General features: G+C 37.6%; 1 protein-coding gene across 2 annotated transcripts; it reads left to right on the top strand.

Annotated features, from left to right (window-relative positions):
- The first annotated feature begins 1,846 nt into the window (after positions 1–1,846).
- TMBIM4 (transmembrane BAX inhibitor motif containing 4) lies at positions 1,847–22,231 on the top strand. 2 transcript variants are annotated; one of them, XM_082849808.1, is made up of 8 exons: positions 1,855–2,000; positions 4,934–5,003; positions 10,043–10,151; positions 11,527–11,632; positions 12,884–12,917; positions 15,443–15,560; positions 19,606–19,651; positions 20,189–22,231. In XM_082849808.1, the coding sequence occupies exons 1-8, from the start codon at positions 1,959–1,961 to the stop codon at positions 20,393–20,395; spliced, it is 732 nt and encodes a 243-aa protein (XP_082705934.1). In that variant the 5' UTR covers positions 1,855–1,958; the 3' UTR covers positions 20,396–22,231. The 2 variants fall into 2 exon arrangements, with proteins under 2 accessions (XP_082705935.1, XP_082705934.1); XM_082849809.1 differs by lacking the exon at positions 4,934–5,003 and having other exon boundaries at positions 1,847–2,000.
- Positions 22,232–22,498: the final 267 nt, after the last annotated feature.

Below are 22,498 nucleotides of genomic sequence, written 5' to 3'. Positions count from 1 at the left end.
CCGCCTGCCAATTCAGGGGACACGGGTTTGAGCCCTGGTACAGGAAGAACCCACATGCTGCAGAGCAGCTAAGCTTGTCTGCCACAACTACTGAGCCTGTGCTCTAGAGCCTGTGAGCCACAATTATGGAGCCCACAAGCTACAACTACTGAAGCCCGCGTGCCTAGAACCCATGCTCCGCAACAGGAGAAGCCACTGCAATAAGCCTGTGCACCGCAATGAAAAGTAGCCCCCGCTTGCCGCAACTAGAGAAAAGCCGGAGCACAGCGACAGAGACCCAACACAGCCAAAAATAAAAAAAAAATAAAATATATAAAATTTTTTTTAAAAAGCAAAAGAGTATGACATTAAAAAAAAAAAAAAAAGATGGTGGGTTCCCAGGACAACTCTGGTTAGTTCTATATAATAAATCCTGTTATGACTTTATATTAAAATGAGTAATGTGTTTTTGAAATGCCTGTAAAATCATAAAAGGTAAGTTTTTTTTGCTTGTCTTTATGGAAATGAGGTTAGTTCTTTTTTTTCGTTGTTTTATTTATTTTATTTAATTTATTTATTTTTGGCTGCGTTGCTGTGCGTGGGCTTTCTTCTAGTTGTGGTGAGTGGGGGCTACTCTTCTCTGAGGTGCGCGGGCTTCTCATTGCAGTGGCTTCTCTTGTGGAGCACGGGCTCTAGGCACGGGGGCTTCAGTAGTTGTGGCACGTGGGCTCAGTAGTTGTGGCACACGGGCTCAGTAGTTGTGGTGCACGGGCTTAGTTGCCCTGCGGCATGTGGGATCTTCCCGGAGCAGGGCTCGAACCTGTGTCCCCTGCATTGGCAGGTGGATTCTTAACCACTGCACCACCAGGGAAGCCCTGGAGAAGCCCTGAGTTTAGTTCTTTAGACAAAAGCTTCCAATAACATCAAGTTTAAGGATTTGGTTTCAGAATAGGCCGTTCCACAGCTATTCAGAGTTTTACTTGCTAAGTCTTTTGAGTGTTATGGTTAAAGTGAGGATGGCAAATGTGGGTGTATCAAAGTAAATGCGTCATAAAAATTCCAAGGGATCCTGGGATGATATTACTCTGTGTATATCTACACCTCATCTTTGTACTGAAATGACAGTAATACCATGAATATTCTCTCTGATCCATCGTGTTTGCCACCATCATTTCTTTTATTAGTACAGCAACATCCCTTCTTCCCTGGCTGTGGTCATGACTCTACAATGTATTCTACATTTGGCAGACAGTGATCTGGCCTTTATCTATTCAGCCTCATACTTTGCCATCTGTGCCCTACTCATACTGAGCTTTGCTCTCTGCTCCCCGCCGCTTTGCAGATGTTGGTCCCTTGAGAACCTGCCTACATCACTCCACGCTTTCCTGGTTGGCTCCGACTTGTCTTCCAGGATTAAACATTATCTCATTAAGAAAGCCTGGTTTATAGAAAGTGCTCAATAGTTTTAGGGATTGTTATTATTAAAAATAGTGCAAATAAAATCAACTATACTTCAATAAAAATAATGTAATTAAAAGTGTCTCTCTAATGTGATTATTGACAGAGTATATGAATGAGACGGGTATTTGTTGAAAGGAAGGATGAATGGGACTTCGCTTTTATCACTTTTAGCAACTCACCAGGTCAGAAGATTGAAGAAACTTGTGGAGGAAAATCTGAGAAAACCTTCACTTCAGATGACGCCGAGAATGTAACTCGTCTTCTCTCCCACCCTCATCTGAAGCCATCTCCTTTTTCTCAGCCTAAGTGAAGTTTTGAGGCGAGATCATCGATTAGTTGGGGCTTGGCTCGGCCGCAGCCGCTCGGCTAGTTGGGGCTGGACCGCCTCCTCCGGAAGTGGCTTGGAGGCTGTTGTGCTGGTGTTGTCTGCCCTCGGAAAGGTACTTGGGTGTGCCGTTCTGACATGGCGGACCCTAAACCCTGCTACCCCTGCTCCTCCATCGAGGACGACTTCAACTATGGCAGCTGCGTGGCCTCCGCCAGCGTGCACATCCGAATGGGTACGTCGCCGGGCCCGTCTCGGCCGCGCCTAGTCGGTCCCGCCGCGCCGCCGGCGTCTGAGGCGAGCATCCTCACCGACCGGGCTCGGGGGAGAGCGCGGGTGTCCTGGGGTTCAGAGGGCAGCCTTCCCTTCTCCTGCCAGCCCCGCCGGCTCGGAGGAAGAGCGTTCTCCCTCCGCAGGGGCTCAACGGGAGAGGAGGTGGTTCCCCAGCTGTGCGCTCAGAAACCGGAACCCATCGTGCCTTAAACCCTGTCTTCGGTGGGGAAGGGGACAGTTGAAAACCTCAGTAGCCTGAATTTGGCATCTTTCAGTTAAGAGAAACCTAGAGTTATTTTTTCGGTTAAAATAAGTTTATTATGTTATCATCGTGACATATACTTGAATGGAGTTATCTGCTTGGATGTTTTTGGTTTAGGCGGTGTGAACTTGTTTCCAGGTTCCAACGTTCTTGTCTTCTTTGCTGGATTGTAAGAACTGTGAGGGCAGGGACCATATCTATCTCGTTTACTGTTTTCTCCCTGCAGGACCTAAAACTCAACATAGATGTGAGGATTATTGAGGCATTTGCTGGAAATGGAAGTTTGCTAGGTCAATCAAAATGCCATGTTGGTTATAAGTTATTATGTAATATCCCGCGGGTAGAAATTATTTTGAATTTAAAATGCTCAGCTTCATGTAAGTGGAATTCGTTGTCCGCTCTAGTTCAGCCAATTGATCACAGAAGCTGCAGCAGATTTTCATCCTATCCGGCAGCTGGAACTTGTTCTGGGAGAGGACTTATGAAGCGCTCATGCGCTAAGAATCTTGATCTGTATTTCTGGAAGTGAATTTTGGATCTATTTTGGCAATAGAACTCAGTTTTTTTAATAAGAATTTTTAAATTGTGGTAAAATACATACTACATTAAAAATTTATCATCTTAACCATTTTTAAGTGTACAGTTCAGTGTGTAGTGTTAAATATATTCACATTGTCATGCAACTAATCACCAGAACTTTTTCATCTTGCAAAACTGAAACTCTGTACCCATCAAACAACTTGCCACTTTCCCCTCTCCCAAGCCCCACCACTCTACTTTTTTGTTTTATGAATTTGACCACTCTAGATAACTTCATATAAGTGGAATCATCAGTATTCCTTTTTGTGACTAGTATATTTCAATTAGCATATTTTCAGGGTGTGTTCATTTTATAGCATGCGTCAGAGTTTCCTTTTTAAGGCTGAATAATTTTCCATTGTATTGTATATCAGGAAAATACAATTTTCCATTGTATTACTTCTATTATTGCACCCTCACCAACACTGAGATCATCAAACTTTTTAGTATCTGGCAATCTGGTAGATCAGGGGTTGGCAAACATTTTCTACAAAGGGCCAAATGGTAAATATTTTCAGCTTTGTGGGTTCTAAGGACACTGTGGCACAGCTCTGACATCGTGGTGCAAGAGCAGCCATAGAGGACACACACATGACAGTGTGACTGTGCCCAGTAACGCCTATAAGGTCAGGTGATGTGCTGGGTTTCGCCCTTAGCTGTAGCTGACTGACTCTTGTTATCTTGTTTTAATCTACATTTCTTTAGCTAGGTGAGTGAAGGTGAGCGTTTTTTCTTTGTTTACGCAACTTTCTTGGGCTCTCTACCAATATTAGGGATATAGCAGTAACCAGATAATATTTCAGTTCTCTAGAGCTGTTATTTGGGTGGAGGAGTAGGGGAGATAGACCCTAAAGAGTCAAGCAAACAAATAGACTACTAACAGTGATAAGTTCTCTGAAGAAAAGAAACAGTGATGGAGTAGACTCTAGGGTCTAGCATAGCAGCAGTTTTAGTTCAGGAACGGCCAGGAAAAGAACTCGTAAAGGAGATGGCAGTTGTGTTGTACTGGAAGGAGCTAGCCAGGTGTATTAGTTATCTATTGCTTTATTAAAAATTACCCCAAATTTTAGACGCTTAAAACAACACATAGGTATTACCTCACACAGTTTCTGAGAGTCAGGAATCTGGGAGAGGTTTAGCTAGATGGCTGTGGCGCAGGGTGTCTCATGAGAGTCCACTCAAGGTGTGGGCTGGGACTGCAATCAGCTAAGGCTTGACTAGTCTGGAGGATCCGCTTCCTGGAAACCTCATTCATGCAGATGTTGACAGAGGCCTTAGTTCTTTGCCACATGACATTTCCATAGGCTGCATGAGTGTCATGGGCATGGTGGCTGGCTTCCTCGAGAGCAAGCAATCCGTGAGAGACCATCGAGGAAGCTACAGTGTCTTTTATGACCTAGTCAGGGCAGTCCCACACACCATCACATCTTCCTTATTGTATTTATTAGAAGCAAGTTCCTAAGTCCAGTCCACATTCAGGGGGAGGGTATTTAGGCTCCACCTTTTGAAGATGTGTCAAAGAACTTACAGGCATATTTATTTCCCTCTGGCTACAAATTATTTTTCTTTCTTCCACATGCAAGCTAAGACCCTCTAAAAGTCTTATCCTATTATAACATCAGCTCAAAGTTCAGAATCTTGCTATCTAAAGGTATGGATGAGGCTCCTTGCCTATGGTTCCTTAAGTATAGCTCGTATGAGTACATTTCCTCTCAGACTCTGTGGAACTAAAGAATTTTTTAATTACCTGTATCCACACACCCAACATCCAAAGGTAAGACAAGCATAATTTGGTGGTATTTTTGCCAATAAAATTCTTCAGAAAACTTTGTGGGTCTCCTATGATTCTTACTGAGGTTCACTCCATTAGATAAAAGCCACACCCAAATGTCTTAGAGTGAGTTTTGGCTGAGATGATGAGTGACTGTTTCCTCAAGCCTCTCAGAAGCCCTATTGTTTGAATGATTTTTTCTGAGGTACAATGTTGGATACTTGTGAGGTTCGTTTTGTTTTGTTTTCTTTTTGGCCGCACCACGCGGCGTGCGGGATCTTAGTTCCCTGACCAGGGCTGGAACTCATGCCCCCTGCAGTGGAAGCGCAGAGTCTTAACCACTGGACCTCCAGGTAAGTCCCTTTGTGACGTTCTAACAAAGGATTTTATCATCACATGCTGTGTCATCTCTTGCATTTTAGTATGAGCAGCAAGAAGGCAGCAAGTGCATGCTCTGTCTGGACATCTCCTTACTTTGATCACCACTTCATTAGGCACATCTTCTACACTCCATGTTCCCACAGGTGACAGTGTTGCTAAATTTTTTCCCGCTACATAGCAAGGATTCTGTTTCCTCCAGTTTCCATAAGATTTTCCTCTCTTTACGTCCTTACCCACAGCCTCTGTAAAGGCGTCATCCTTTTATAGTTTCTTCAAGGCTCTTTGAGCTTTTACCTCAAAGACCTACCCACTTCTACTCACTACCTGGTTCCAAAGCCTCTTCCATATTTTAGGTTTTAGGTACAGCAGCATCCCACTTCCAGGTACCAAAATCTGTATTAGTCTTTATTGCTGTGTAACAAATTACCACAAAACTTACTGGCTTGAGTAAATGTTTATTATCAGTTTTTAAGAGCCAGGCAGCTGAGAGATTCTAGCTCAGGATTTGTCATAGGTGTAGTCAGGATGCTGGCTGAGGCTGCAGTCATCTGAAGTCCTGACTGATGGTGAAGGATACGCTTGCAGGAAGGCACACTCACATCACTATTAGCAGAAGGCTTCAGTTTCTCACTGGCTGTTGGCAGGAGACCTCACTTTCTCATGGATCTTTCCAGAGGGCTGCTTGAGGTTTCTCACAGCACTGGCAGCTGGCTTCTCCTACAGTGTTCATTCTCAGTGGGGACAGCCTCCAAGAGGATGAAAATTGGTTCCTGAGGTGGAGAGCAAAAAATCTCAGGTATTTCAATGGTTTGTAGCCTTCCAAAGAGTTGTAATACATAAACATATGTACAGTATATTTGTGGCATTAAAATTTTTTTTTTAGTTTGGCCATGGTACGTGGCTTTTGGGATCCTAGTTCCCCGACCAGGGATTGAACCTGGGCCCTCAGCAGTGAAAGTGTGGAGTCCTCACCACTGGACTGCCAGGGAAGTCCCTGTGGCATTAAAATTTTATTGGAGGGCTATTAGGATAAAAACGTTCAGAAGGCTTCTTAGATGGGCAATTAAAAAAAAAGGTTGATAAACACTGCTCTAGAGCAAGTGATCTAAGAAAGAGCAAGTAGGTAGCCATATTGCCTTAAAAATTTTTTTTATTGAGGTATAGTTGACAGGTGTTGCCTTTTATGACTTAGAAATAATACACACTGCCACTTCTGCCTTATTCTTTTTGTTAGAAGTGAGTCACTTGAAGGGAGTGTCAAAAGTTAAACCATCATTTCATGTGAAGAATGATAAGGGCATTTCAGGCAGAGGAAACAGCAAGGGCAAAGGCCCAGAAGCAGGAAGGATTTGGCATGTTTGGGGAGCAGAAAGGTGGCTAGTGAGGGTAATGCATGGTGAGGAAAAGGAAGAGTAGTATATGAGATGAGTTTAGAGAGGTTCCATATCATGTAGGGCCTGTAGGCCCCATAAAATCTTCAAAGTTTTATTCTAAGTTTAAGGGAAGCCATTAAAAGTAGTTAAGCAGGGAGTCACGTGATATGGATTACTTTACAAAAAGATTGCTGACAGCTGTGGAGAATGGGTTGGGCCTACAGGTGGGACCAGTGAAAGCACAGAGACCAATTAGAAGGCTGCTTTAATAGTCCAGGTGAGAGATCATAAGACTGACTGGAGAGGCTGCAGAGGAGACCAGAGGTGGTCGACTTTGCAGGTGGAAGCTATGGTAGTTGTTGATGGATTGGGAAAAGGGAGGGGAATGAGAGATGACTCCTACATTTTTGGCTTGGGGGATGTTGGTGCTGGTTACAGATTGGGTACAAATGAAGAGTTCCTGGTTTAGCCTGTTAAGTTTGAGTAGAAAGGGGAGAAGTAGAAGGGGAGAAATTAGGACTCAAAAAAAAAAAAAGAAATTGAAAGATTGTTGTTTGGCTTGTTTTCTTTTCATATCAGATCTTTTATTTTTCCCTGTGAGCTGCGTATGTATATCTTTTGCCACTTTTTATGTTAGTTATTCAAAATGGGTATCAGGTGTTACTTTTTGTGAGATTTTATTTAAGTTCTCATTTTTAAAGAGTATAGAAAAGCTGTGATTTAGAGTATCTGCATAAGGATTATTTTTATGATGAATTTATTGGCTTAGCATAGGTTTCCTTTTTTTTTTTTGATTTTATTTTTGGCTGCGTTGGGTCTTCGTTGCTGCGTGTGGGCTTTCTCTAGTTGCGGCGAGTGGGGGCTACTCTTCGTTGCGGTGCGAGGGCTTCTTGTTGCGGTGGCTTCTCCTGTTGCGGAGCACGGGCTCTAGGTGCACGGGATTCAGTAGTTGTGGCTCGCGGGCCCTAGAGCGCAGGCTCAGTGGTTGTGGCTCCCGGGCCCTAGAGCGTGAGCTCACTAGTTTTGGCACACGGGCTTAGTTGCTCCGCGGCATGTGGGATCTTCCCGGACCAGGGCTTGAACCCGTGTCCCCTGCATTGGCAGGCGGATTCTTAACCACTGTGCCACCAGCGAAGCCCCCTGCATAGGTTTCTTTAAAATGTTTTTCTATTACAAAAGTAATAAATATTTATTGGTGATATATTAAAAAAACAGATTAGGAAAGAACTGAACATGGAAATCACCCTCAGTCATACTGCCCAAAGAAAACCATTATTAACACCTTCACTTGTATTCTTCCAGTCTTTTATCACATATGCACTTGTGCACACGCACATATACAAATAAACATTAAACACACTGTTTTGACTGTAGAACAGGTCCATAAAATGTTAAGGATTAACATTGACTTTCACTGCTTAACTGAGAATATATATTATGTGCAATGGGTTTGAGTTACATAAGGTACATTGTAGGGTATCAGAAGTAAAGAATATGATCTTTTTACAGTCCAGAAAATCCCTTGGGGGAGTAATGGTTTGACCTTTGGTTTAGAATTAAATTTGTGGAAACATAGCCCAAATAACATTGTCTATGGCAGATTCTTTGCTTTTTTGAAAAAGGCAGAAACGACTTCCCAAAGCTTGCAGACATCAGGGCCTTTTTAAGAAAGTAAGTTGTAGATCGGTTGTGGAGATGAACACTATTTATCTCCTTTTTGTTCAAGATTACCTCTGCCTAGGCCAAAGTAGGACTGATTCTCACTGTGATTGTGAGTCACTGGTTACGATATACGTTCATTAAAACCTGTTTAAGACATGAGGAAAAACTCACTATGTTTTGGAAAGGGTGCCAGAAGGAAACACTGATTAAGATTTAATTGCGGGGGCTTCCCTGGTGGCGCAGTGGTTGAGAGTCCGCCTGCTGATGCAGGGGACACAGGTTCGTGCCCCGGTGCGGGAAGATGCCGCAGAGCGGCTGGGCCTGTGAGCCATGGCCGCTGAGCCTGCGCGTCTGGAGCCTGTGCTCCGCAATGGAAGAGGCCACAACAGTGAGAGGCCCGCGTATTGGAAAAAAAAAAAAAAAAAGATTTAATTGCGGGGTCTTTAAGATTTAGTATTCATGAAAATTCCCTTATTCTCATGAAATATTTATTATTCGATATTTGGCAGACATGCCGTCAAAGCACTTCATCATTCCTTGAGGAACCAGGTCTTTGGTAGGAATTTTTTTCAAAGAGAACATTTATCATATTCGCCTTGTCATGAGAGTCAAGAGACAATATCACATCTTTTGTTGGGTAAAAGTCATTCAATAGTGTTTTTCTTGCCTAAGAACAATGCTCTATAGAAGTTATGTGGCTCCATTATTGTTTCAGAATAAGACCTTTTCCCTGACTGGAAAGATTCACTTTTCATTAATTCAATATAAGTTTATTTAAAAGCATATAAAATTTAATGAGTATTTATTCTGTGCCAACTCCTTGGCTGGGTGCTAGGAGTATAAAAATTAATATTATTATCCTATTATTAGGGAGCTTTTTAGTCTTTACAGTCTAATAGTGAAAGACAATTAGACGTATCACTATAAAATAAAGTGACTAGAAGTATATTTAGGGTCCCTTGGGAACATGAGGAGGAACATTTAATTCAGACTGGGGAACTGAGAAAGGCTGAATTTTTTTTTTAACATTTATTTATTTATTTGTTTGGCTGCATCGGGTCTTAGTTGCGGCCTGCGGCATCTTTTAGTTGCGGCATGCAGGCTCTTAAATGTGGCATGCCAGATCTAGTTCCCTGACCAGGGATCGAACACAGGCCCCCTGCAGTGGGAGTGCCGAGTCTTAACCATGGACCACTAGGGAAGTCCCGAGAAAGGGTGAATCTTGAAAGATGATTAGCAGTTTGTTAAGGAGAGGTGAGAACTGTTGTTAATGTTTTATTTCTGAAGCTTGTGGTGAGTTGGGTGTTCACTGTATCATTTATGTCATCTGTAGCTCAGAAGACGTTAATAAGTATTTTTAGATCATTAGGCCTTGGAGTTGATATTTGGAGCTGATATATGTATGTCGGTAATATTTTGAAAGTAAGAATTTCTTATATAGAAACTAGAGGTAAAGGTACTAGAAGTGAGAAATAAAAATAGGTGAGTGAAAATAAGTTTAAATATTGTTTGCCTTTTATGGAGAAGTTCATTTTGGGGAAACATTTGTATTGCTTGGAAATTAAGATTTCTTTTTTAATTTTATATCTAACCATATGCTTTCTATTCCTGCTTTTCAGTTTCAACATAGCTTCGTTCTTTAAAATGTTCTGTTTTTAATCTTTTGCTTTGTTGTATGTTTTACAAATATGCATTTAATGTTTTCTTTTTATTTTGATGAAAACATTTGTATTCTGGCCCATTAACTTAATTTTTTTTAAGCTCATGCTTCCTGGAGGATAGTTATCACTTAAAATTTTTGATTTTTTGGGGAGGCATTTTTTTGTTTTTAGTTTTAGTTACAGATTGCATTATTTGGATTAAGATTTAAAAAAGAATTCATATAACAAGTTAATGTTTCTAAGAAGAAATTTGATCTTGCTGTTCTTTGATAAATGCTTAAGAAAATAGTCATGTGTAACTTTTTTCTCTTTCAGGCTTTCTAAGAAAAGTCTACAGCATCCTTTCTCTGCAAGTTCTCTTAACCACAGTGACATCCACGTTTTTTTTATACTTTGATTCTATACGGACATTTGTTCATGAAAGGTAAGGTAATGACATGGTTCTGAATCATTTTCAGCCGTTGCATATCACTGAAAGGGCATAATATGAGCAAAGTTAGTTTTTTTTTTTCTATTAACTTTTAAGGTTAGAACGTAAAAAAGGTTCATTATTAGCTCTTGTAAATAAGTTTTGATAAGGAAAATGTTCTACGATATGGTATTTACCTCTAAACTTTTTAGCTTAATTTCATAGGGTTAAGTCCTCATTTCCTGGAATAGTGTTAAGAATTTTTAACTGTGTATGCAGTTTTTCTAAGTCTTAGTTTTTTGTGTGTTTATTAGACTTATGCCCTGTCCCCAAAGCCCAAGACAGTGCTTGAAAAGTAAAGGTACTTAAAAAACGTTTAACTTACCTTAGTGTTGGTTCACAATTAGGAAAATTTCACTGAAAAGTTTTCAGAGGAGTTCCATATGATTCATCCCTAATTTGTTTAAGATCTGACCTCCAAAATAATTATTTCCACGGCTAAAAGTAATATAGGTTCTTTATATTAAAGGAAAGGAAAAGTAGAGAATGAATATTTTCTTAGAAGTAGATAATTTCTATTCTCCCTTTACGAAAGGGGAATCTTGAACTATTAGTTTGCTATTTGGAGTAAAGTTCTTTAATTTAAATTACAGCTATATAGTAAATACCCTAAAAAAGTAGTTAGGTATAAAATTGGTTTATTATTTAATAGTTTTTATGTATTGTATTTTAGTTTAAAAAAGCAGTATGCTAATTGCAAAAATTATTCAAGTATGTTAGAAGTTCATGAAGTAAAAAGGTTAAGTCTTCCCCATTCATTGTGGGGAAGATTCTTCTTTTTTTTTTAATTAATTTATTTTTATTTATTTATTTTTGGCTGCGTTGGGTCTTTGTTCCTGCTCACGGACTTTCTCTAGTTGCGACGGATGGGGGCTACTCTTTGTTGCAGTGTGTGGGCTTCTCATTGCAGTAGCTTCTCTTGTGGAGCCTGCGGGATTCAGTAATTGTGGCACGTGGGCTCAGTAGTTGTGGCTCACAGGCTCTAGAGCGCAGGCTCAGTAGTTGTGGTACATGGGCTTATTGCTCTGAGGCATGTGGGATCTTTCCGGACCAGGGCTCTAACCTGTGTCCCCTGCATTGAAAGGCAGATTCTTAACCACTGCGCCACCAGGGAAGTCCCTGTGGGGAAGATTCTTTGTCTTCCTGCTCCTCCACATCTCACAGTCCTCAAATTTTCCCCATGGAAAAATAATTTCTTTTGACAGTTTGGTGTAGATCCTTTCAGATTTTTTTTTCCTGTACTTTCACAAATACATAGACAAATTTTATTAAATTGGATAAAACTATAGTATTTTTAAACTTGAGAATGATTTAATTTTTTGTCTTTCAGTCCTGCCTTAATTTTGGTGTGTGCCCTTGGATCTTTGGGTTTGATTTTAGCCTTGACTTTAAACAGACATAAGCATCCCCTTAACCTGTACCTGCTTTTTGGATTTGTGAGTACTTTGACAATATCTGTTCCTTTAACATTTATTCCTGAGTTTTAAATTTATTTATTTAATTGAATGCATATACATGTGTTACAGTAACAGAACAAAATTAATGAGTTTTTTAAAAAAATTCAAGGCTTTACCTTTATGATAATCTTCTATCAGATAAAATCTAACTAGAGTAAGCATATAAAACAAAGATATGTAATTAAGGGGAAAGAGCAGCTAGAGGATGAAGCTCAATATCCCTAACTCTTATTTAGGATATGAATTTAGCTACTTTTGACATGGCTTAAACAATGACAAAATAACAATGGCTTAAACAAGATGGTTTACTTCTCTTTCATATAAAAATCTGAGTGACTGTTTAGGGAAGTTCTCAGGGGCCCATTCATCTGCTGTGGTTCAGACATCTCTAAAGTGTTGCATGGTATAAGATAGCTCACCACCATATCTACATTCTATCCATTTATTTAAAAAAATGAAAAGAGAAAGGAGAGAGCAAGCCTTTTTGCTTTTTGAAGTTGTATGCCTCTCTGCTCACATTCTGTTGACTAGAATATAGTCTTGTGACCAGATCTAGCTGCAAGGGAGGCTGAAAAATGTAATGATTAATCTGAACAGTTGTGTGTTGAGGCAAAAATTCTGTTACTAAGGAAGAAAGAAAAAACGAATATTCAGAGACAGTTTAAGACTCTGCCACACCAAAGTACTACTTAAATATTTTATTCTTCCTGTGTTTATTTGTGTGAGGTAGTGAGGTTTTTATAAATGTGCATGTGATTTGCAGTTTCATTTTTATTTACATTATAGTGAGTGAGAAAAATAGAATTTTCCATATTACTTTTAGAATCTTCCTGTTACAGATATGAAAAATCTAGTTGAGTTCAAGGAGTAATGGGATCACAGTTAGAATCTAAATATTCTCACAGGAGTTTCCTGGTGATCCAGTCGTTAGGATGTGGTGCTTTCACTGCTGTGGCCTGGGTTTAGTCGCTGGTCAGGGAACTAAGATCCTGCAAGTTGTGCTGCACAGCCAAAAAAAAAAGGAATTCTGAATATTCTCACTTAATACATTGAGGTCTCATTTTCATTATGGTGGGCTTATTATCTGTCCCATATACTTCACAAGGCTGCTCTGAAGCTAAAATGAGATCATGCATATGGAATCACATTGAACTCCTGGAAATTAGAACATGTACATAACATAGTATAAATTTTACATGCATCTATGTAATTTCAATTTCTTTTTCTTAGACACTGTTGGAAGCTCTGACTGTGGCCTTCGTTGGTAAGCCATAATTATGCTTCCATATGTTACAGTAACTTTTTAATGTTGGTAAATGTTTTGGATAAAAACGTGTTTGGGGCTAAAGCATACCATCATGGAATGTCATATTAAAAAATATGGCATAGGATGAAGAATTCCTAAAATATAAGCAAAAATTAAATGTTTATGTAGTTAACTGAGTTCAGAGGAAGTGGAAAAGAATTAGGAAGACAATAGGAATAAGAACAGTATTCATTTTGTTTATCCATTTGTGAAAATAAGACAACCATAGCTAATCTTTTCCCTTATTTAAAGGGAGCTTAGAAGAATTGATAACATGTTTGGAGCCATGTACTTTCATCATATAAGCTCAGTATCTCAAATTGTCTGCATTGAACTGTACTTTACTATTATATCCTCATATTTCATCAAATGGCACTACAAGAAACAGTGTTCATTTCTGTTTTGTATTTTGTGTTAAATATATATTTAAAAGGAAGTATCTGTTATAGTTACTTGATGTACTCTATGTAATGCCTCAAGTAAAAAGTTTTGTGATTTATTAACAATAAAAATTCTGATTAACTCAGAATGATTAATCTGGCATACTAAAAAGATCAGAATTGACTATTACTCTCAATAACAGTAAATTGTTGATCCTTATTGTAATATATTTATCTCTTCCTATTTTGTCATTACTATTTTTAACTTTTTTTTTGCGGTATGCGGGCCTCTCACTGTCGTGGCCTCTCCCGTTGCGGAGCACAGGCTCCAGACGGGCAGGTTCAGCGGCCACGGCTCACGGGCCTAGCCACTCCATGGCATATGGGATCTTTCCAGACCGGGGCACGAACCCATGTCCCCTGCATCAGCAGGTGGACTCTCAACCACTGCGCCACCAGGGAAGCCCTATTTTTAACTTTTTTATGCCAGTTTTATTGAATCTATTTTTTGGTAATTCATCTCTTCCTTTTATAAAAGAATCAGAATATAAATAAATAATAATAACAACTAAAAAAAAATAGGGTTGAAATTTCTCAGCATAGAAAGGAAGTATTATTAATATTTACTTATTATTAGTGTTATTATCTATTAATGTTACTATTAATGTTATTATCAAGTCCATCTCTGTCTTCTCTGGCTCCCACCATTTGTAAGGGATGTAGGAGAGAGATTTATTTCAGGGTTATTGGAATCCACCTAATCTTACACTGACATTTCTAATGAGAAGCAAAAGTGATTTCATGGTTTACCTTTTCTTTGTTCATCTTCCTAACCCTGTAATGGCATAAGTAGAGAAAGTCCAATTAGTTAGCATTTAGGAATAGAAAGAACTGAATAATTAATCCCCCTCAAATTAAAAATTACTTAAATGGTTTTGGGTTCAAAGTATGTAATTTCCTTTAAAGAGGTTATAATTTAGTATTCTATTAAAATGTTAAGCAGTTGTATTACAGTAGCCATAGTCAATCCAGATGGTCATTCTAAAACTTCAGAAGGGAATTCGTTATATATTCAGTAAACCCCCAATAATGTACTCCAAGATAATGCAGATTTGGATATAAAGCAATTAGTGGTTGGTTTCTGTTCCCTATGGTATTGGTAAACGGCAGACAGCCCCAGACAGCCCCAATATTTTTCTTGCCTAGGATTTCCCAGCCAGCCACAGGACCCAGAACCATCCCTACTGATATATATATATTTTTTTTAACTTTTTATTTTATATTGGAGTATAGTTGATTAACAATGTTGTGTTAGTTTCAGGTGTACAACAAAGTGATTCAATTATACATATACATGTATCTATTCTTTTTCAAATTCTTTTCCCAATTAGGTTCTTATAGAATATCCTATTGATATTTAAGCCAGAGTTGACAGTCACCACTGTCAACTATGGTGATAAACTGCAGTGGGGACAGAAATGGGTGAGAATCATTTCACCATATCCCCCAAACTCCTAAACCAACTAGCTGTGTAATATCTCTCTAGTCGTTTCTTTAACTTCATAATAACATGACCACTTATGTTGTATATTTTGGAGCCTGTTTATTGCACTATGGGTGTGGTTTTACTGTACCAGTATTGAAGACTGAATAAGGAATCTTTCCATAATTGTTTTTATTAGCAAGTAGTACAGGACAAAATAAGGCATTTCTGTTATATGACAGAAAAAAAACTTTTTTTTTTACATCCTCCCATACACTAACATTTCTTTTTTAAAAAAATTGAAGTATAGTTGATTTATAATATTTTATTAGTTTCAAGTGTACAAAGAAACCAATACTTTTTTTTTTAACATCTTTATTGGGGTATAATTGCTTTACAATGGTGCGTTAGTTTCTGCTTTATAACAGAGTGAATCAGCTATACATATATCCCCATATCTCCTCCCTCTTGCATCTCCCTCCCACCTTCCCTATTCCACCCCTCTGGGTGGTCACAAAGCACGAGCTGATCTCCCTGTGCTATGTGGCTGCTTCCCACTAGAAAAAAACTTTTATACTATGTTTGTATGTATTTTAAATCAGTGTTTTGTAATTTTACAGTTACTTTCTATGATGTGTATATTGTTCTGCAAGCTTTTATACTGACTACTGCAGTATTTCTTGGCTTGACTGTATGTACTCTACAATCTAAGAGGGATTTCAGCAAATTTGGAGCAGGGTAAGTTATATATATCATGGTTATGATAGATAAGTATATTTAGTATTACCTAGTTTTGAGAGAAGTTCTATACTGTTAGCTTTGGATACTTTAAAAATGGAGGGTAATGAGAGGTCATCCCTTTGAGTACTCTCCCAGAGTATGCTAGGAGATGGAAAGTGGCTTTGAGTCTTTTGCTTCCCCCGTATTGAAAGGGAAGTGAATGCGAAAAAATTTAAGCCTTCTAGAGAGGCTAGGCTTGCATGCTTTATAAATGGTATGAAATTTACCTAAATTATTTAGATCTTTGTCTTAGCAAAACTGTTACCAAATGTTACCTCTACATCTTTGTGGCAAAAGCGAGGTAATTGTGATCCAGGAGTCTGCATGAACTTTAAAATCTTTTTGATCCATCTAAATTAACCTGTATCATTCTTCAAACTAATTAATATAGGGAATGATCCTTTTTATACTAGGATAATGGTACTGTATCGCCCTCACCTTGGTAAGAATGCATAGACTCTTTCCTAAGTTCACAATGGCCTTCTGTTGGCACATAATCACTCAAACATTTTCTGTTCTTTTTCCAGTTACAACACTAAAAATTTACAAGTGGTCTAGTTTTACAAAACTTTCTTTCCTCCTCCTTTTTTTCTGGTAATCCAGATTACCAGAAGTCTCTTGGGGGTAAAATATAGTTGGTCAGCCAACACTGACAATTGTGCAGGATGCTTATAGTTGTATTAGAATGGAGTTTGATTTAGGGAGAGGCAACATGTTTTTTTTCCTTTCCTGTCTTATATGTATGTTGGGGGGGGGGGGTGTTTTTTATATATTTGTATGTTATGTATGATTTATGATGTATATGTGGTTTCTCTCTCTGCTTCTTCCCATCCCAATCTCCATATGTACCCCTTCCTCCCATCCACTCTACTATAGACTCTAGAACTCCTTATATATCTTCCTTATATTTTAGCCTCTTCAGAATAAATTCTTTCTTCTTCCTTATCTCAGCTGAAACTCGATTCCTCCCTGAGAACACTGTTCTCTAGCTGCTCATTCCCCCACACCCTATGTTGTTTGGGATGGGGGGTTAGTATTGAAAACTGCTTCAGTCCCCTAATGCTCCTTTCATTGTTCCTCAGCATGCTGGACATTCATTGCTTTAAGGTTTATGCTGTCTGGCTATATGCTTCATACTCTTGCTCATTACTGTTACTCATTCCCTTTTTGGTCAAGCCTCCCTCATGCTTTAAAGACGTTAGTATCAAACTGCATTTTAGGCCCATCCATCACCTTAGCTTCTTGATATCTCTGGACCTCTATCTACTTTGGCAGCTTTCATCTTCCTGCCGTGTCCACATCGTAGACATCACATCATAGTGATTGTCATCACTAGGGGTTGTTTCATTGCTGAAATCTTAAATATCAGTGTCTCATTTTCTTTCTTCACCTTCTGTCCTCTATTTCTTTCATTTCTTTACTCCCACAACACCTGTCTCCTGTGCCTGTTCTTCAGCTACTGCTATTGCTGTTATAAACCACTCTTCATCTCAGACCTAAGAGTCGCATGTCTTCTACTTAACATCCATGAAATTCTGCCATACTAACTTACTAGCTTACAAGTAGGTAAAATTCCAGTTGCTTCACAGTTCTTAGTACCACCTTCCCCATACTCCTTGGTGCAGAAGCTTTGGAGTTTCCCTAGGGTTTAAGTATGAAAAAGCAGGTCCTGAGTCCTTTTCAATCCTGAAGGATCTATATGGTGAGGTGGCAAGATACATCAGTCTAACTTAAGTATACCAGATGTATCCAAGAAATTCTGTGGCCATTCCAGCAAGAAAACTGAGAGCTGGAATCTCACCATGCCCTTGATTCACCAAAGTGGATTATAATACTATGTATGTTTAATTTCTGATTGAATTCTGTTGTTAAAGAACATATTTTGTATGATTTCAGTCTTTTGGCATTTATTGAGATTCATTTTATGATATCTCGGTAAATGTTCTTTGCGTACTAGAGGAGAATGTATATTTTGCTGTTGTTAGATGAGTGTTTAATAAATGTCAATTAGGTCAAGTTGCTTGATAGCATTATTCAAGTCTTCTGCAGGCTTACTAATTTTCTGCCTGCTTATTCTATCAGTTAATGCAAAAGTGGTGTTGAAATCTCCAACTACAAGTATGGCTTGGTTTGTTTCTCCTATTAATTCTGTAAGTTTTGCTTCATGTTATTTGAAGGTCTGTTTTTATATGCATAAATATTCAGGATTGTATGTCCTCTTGATGATCCCCTTATCATCATGAAGGGGTTATCTCTGGTAATATTCTTGCCCTAAAATCTACTTTGTTAAGATAGCCACCCCAGCTTTCTATTGATTGTGTTAGCATGGTATATCTTTTTCCATCCTTTTATATATAGCTTATTTGTGTCTTTAGAGTTAAAATCATTTTCTCGCAGGCAGCATATGGTTGGATCTTAACTTTTTGTCCAATCTGATCATCTCTGCTATTAATTGGCTTGTTTAGACAATTTATATTTAATGTGATTTTTGATATGGTTGGACTTAAGCCTACTCTGTTGCCACTTGTTTTCTTTCTGTTTGTCCTATCTATTCTTTGTTACTTTGTTTCTTTTCTCCTCTTTTTCTTTTGGATTATTTAATTCCATTCATCTCCTTTATTAGTTATTAGCTGTAGGTCTTTTAAATAGAGGTTGCTTTAGGTTTTACAGTATACATCTTTAAATTATCATAGTCTGCCTTCAAGAATATACCATTTCATGCACAGTATACTTAGGTTGCTTCTCTTCTACCTTTGTGCTATTGTTGCCATAACTTTGTTCCACATATGTTATAAACCTCATGATACATTATTATTATTTTTGCTCTTTTATTTTTAACTCTTTAAGAGATTTAAAATATAGACAAAGCCTTTTATGTTCACCCACATATTTACTGTTTCTGTTGTTCTCCATTTCTTTGTGTAGATCCAAATTTCCGTTTAATATTTTTCTGTCTGAGGGATTTCCTTTTAACATTTCTTATAGTGCTGGTCTGTTAGTGTCAGCTTTTGTGTGTCTGCAGAAAAATCTTCATTTTACTTTTGTTTTTGAGAGTAATTTTTGCTGGTGCAGAATTCTAGGTTTGGGCTTTTTCTTACTTTCAGTACTCTAAAGATGTCACTCCACTGTATTCTGGCTTGTGTAGTTCTGACAAGAAGTCTGCTTTTTTATCTTTGTGTCTCTACATAATATGTCTTTTATCCCCTAGCTACCTTTAACATTTCCTTCGTAATTTTCAGTAATATGATTAACATTTTCAGTAATCTGATTATGATATTCCTTGGTGTGTTTTTCTCACATTTCTTCTGCTTCTTGGATCTGTCAGTGTAAAGTTTTAATCAAATTTGGAACATTTTTGGCCATTATTTCTTCAAACATTTTTAAGTTCCCCTTCTTTCTCCTCTCTGTTGAGACTCCAACTACATATTTGCTAACCTTCTTGATGTTGTCCCACAGTTCACTGGTGCTCTGTTCATTTTTTTTTTCTAGTCTTTTTTTCTCTGATTCATTCTGGTTAGTGTCTGTTGCTGTTTTCAAGTTCAATAATCTTCTTCAGTGTCTAAACTGTTGTTAATCCCAATCACTCTAATGGATATGCATGTTCACAGAAAAATTTGTTATTGTTATTTGGTTAAAAAATGCAATTTTGTTTCATTTGTTCATTTATAGATTTTCTCTGTTCATTTATAGATTTTTAATTTCTAGAAGAATTAAAATACTTCTAATGATTTTTAGCTTATGTCAATATTTATGTTCCAATTGAAAACTTTAAAAATGATACTCTTAACTAGTTTTGTACACCATAAAAACAAATGTTGAATAGATAGCTGTTCTTTCCATTTCTGGGTGTTCTACAGTATTCATTGTACAGTAAAGAATTCTTACATTTCACTTATCAGGCAAATATCAGGATGGATTTATTTCTTCAGAAAATGTTGAATGGGTTTACAAAGTTTTTTGGTTAGGAACAATATTCTAAATTATTAATATTTTGTTTTTATAGACTATTTGCTACTTTGTGGATTTTGTGCTTGTCAGGAATCTTGAAGGTAAGTTGTTTTAGGATGGTAACTTGAAATATAAATAATCTCAAAAAGCTATAAGAAGCATCTTATGGTCAGACACTTGGTTATAATTATCTGGGAACATTTGTATGTAGAATGAATTTAAAATGATATTTTAAAAAATCAAGGTCTTATGCCAATATTATTGATGGAAAGGAAGATGAATGAACAAAATGAGTTAAATTACATAGAAAGAGGCCCTCACTTGTAATTGCTAACCTTCAAGTGGCACATGTAATTCTGAATAAGAAATATATTTTAAATTATTTATATTTGGAATGCTACTGTTCAAAGTCAGGTGGGTAATTTAATAAAAGGAGGATATCCATTGGTTCATCCATTCACCCTTTCATACAACAGTAGTGGACCTGCCTTGCCTTTTTCTACTTTTAACATTTGTATTCAAAGTTGTACAGAATTATTAAATACATAGGTAGAATATATAACTTAAGAGCAAGTAACTTAAGTATTCTTAATGCTGTTTTTAAATATAAAATTATTATTTTAATCTCTTGCCTATAGGTATTTTTTTACAGTGAGACAGTGGAGTTGGTCTTGGCTGCTGTAGGAGCCCTTCTTTTCTGTGGATTCATCATCTATGACACACACTCCTTGATGCATAGGCTGTCACCTGAAGAGTATGTATTAGCTGCCATCAGCCTCTACTTGGATATCATCAATCTATTCTTGCACCTGTTGCGGGTTTTGGAAGCAGTTAATAAAAAGTGATTGAAAGCAGTGTATAGAAACTGATTCATTAAGTAATAAAGTTTGAGATATAACTAACTATTAAATACTTTTAAGATTTTATTTGTATGCCATGTACTATATTATAAAGTATAAATCTCCTTTTACTAGGAGATTTTAATCTTAATTTAGAAAGGAAAAAGTATAAAAGATAAATTCCAGAGAATTATTCAGTATTAAAATTATATTAAAATGTTAATGACATTTCATTATTAAATGATATATTAAAAATTAAAATTCTGCTTGACAGTGAGATATTTTGACATAAAATATTATTAGTTTTTTAAAGTATAGGTTTCATTTAAAACTTATAGCAGTATACCAGTGACCAATGAAACTTCGGCAAATTCCTGACTGCATTAGTTTGCTAGGGTGTCATAACAAAGTACCAAAGCACCAAAGAGTGCGTGGCTTAAACAGAAATTTATTTTATTACAGTTTTGGAGGTTAGAAGTCTGAGGTCAAGGTTGTCAGCAGGGTTGGTTTCTTCTGAGACCTCTCTCTTGGCCGGTAGATGTTCATCTCCGTCTTCACGTGGACTTCTCTCTGTACTTGTCTGTGTCCAAATTTCCTCTTCTTATAAGGACACCAGTCATATTGGATTAGGGCCCATCCTAATGACCTCATTTTACTTTAACTACCTCTTTATAAGGATTCTATCTCCAAATACAGTCACATTCTGAGGTACTAGGAGTTAGGACTTTGCAGTGCTCCTAATGTTTGTGTCCCCCCAAATAATTTGTTGAAACCTGATGCCCACTTGTGATGGTATGAGGAGGTAGGGCTTTTGGGATGTGCTTATTAGGTCATGAGGGTGGAGTTTTCATGAATGGGATTAGTGCTCTTATAAAAGAGACCCCACAGAGATCCCTTACTCTTTCTGCCACATGAGGTGACGGCGAAAAGACACAGTCAATGAACCAGGAAGAGGGCCTTTAAACTAGACACCGAATATGCCTGCTAAACTTCCCAGCCTCTAGAACTGTGAGAAATAAATTTCTGTTGTTTATAAACCACCCAGTCTCTAGTGTTTTGTTTTGGCTGCCCGAATAGACTGAGACAGACTTCATCATATGAATTTTCAGGGGATGCAACTCAGCACTAAAGCATTAACACTAAGCATTAAACTATTAAACTGAAATAAATTAGTAGTATATAGCTTTAGCCTTTGGTGAGTTTCAGATGTAAATTTGACTCCATCACTATCAATTAATTTTTGAATACCCAGTTGCATAATGCTATACTCAAGTTTAACATAGCATCATAGGTAAGAGAATTTAAATTGGAATCCTTACTAGGCAACTTACTGGTGATGTGACCTTTGGCAATTTACTTACTCTTCCTTACTTATGTCTTGTACCTTATCTTTATAATGGGAATAATAACACCTACTTTATTGGCTGTTATAAGGGTTAAATGAGATGGATATATCATATAAGCTAAGTGCTTATTAATGTCAGCTGCTGTTGTTAATTAATGTTATTGTTGTTCCAAAGGGGGAATGTACTGAATTGTGACTAGAGACCATAAATATAAGCAAATGGAGATTTGACATTTAAAAAATATAAAACAATACCATTTTTCATCCAGTAAATTATTGTTTGGTTTGTGAAATGTAGTTTCTTTAATAAAAATCGTATAGACATGTAATTAATTTTTTTTAATGACAGGTAAACTTTTAAAAATTTATCTTTCTGATATGACAAATGTTGTAATTTCTAAGCGTGTAAAGAGATCACAAGACCAAGAAGTTTGACAACCACTGGTGTATTTATTATGTTTTGTAAATCGACCATAGTTATTCATACATTCTTCTGTTAATGAATTTTATATGGTTCCTCCTTTTTTACTGTCACAATCAGTACTGCCATGTGTACATCCCTGTGTGTGTCCCAGTGTGCATAGATATGAGAGTTTGCATAGGTAGGGAATATACCTAGGAGCAGAATTGCTGAATACAAGGGCATATGCAACCTCAATTTTTTACAGCAAGTAAAGGTGAAAATACCTAGACTCCACAAATAATAAAAAAGGGGAATTAGCAGGGCTTGGACAGAGTGACAGGTAACTGTAAAATGTACCAAG

The sequence above is a fragment of the Leucopleurus acutus genome (genome assembly GCF_964270905.1).
Source record: "Leucopleurus acutus genome assembly, chromosome: 11".
Lineage (NCBI taxonomy): Eukaryota > Metazoa > Chordata > Mammalia > Artiodactyla > Delphinidae > Leucopleurus > Leucopleurus acutus.
This window is presented reverse-complemented; position numbering and strand designations above follow the sequence as displayed.

What these genes read in the sequence shown, in the direction of transcription:
- TMBIM4 (XM_082849808.1), top strand. Translation starts at nt 1,959, where the DNA reads ATGGCAGCTGCGTGGCCTCCGCCAGCGTGCACATCCGAATGG. An exon ending in CTTAACCACTGGACCTCCAG is followed by an intron (nt 5,004 to 10,042) that starts GTAAGTCCCTTT and finishes TTTCTCTTTCAG; the next exon opens with GCTTTCTAAGAAAAGTCTAC. An exon ending in TCTGACTGTGGCCTTCGTTG is followed by an intron (nt 12,918 to 15,442) that starts GTAAGCCATAAT and finishes GTAATTTTACAG; the next exon opens with TTACTTTCTATGATGTGTAT.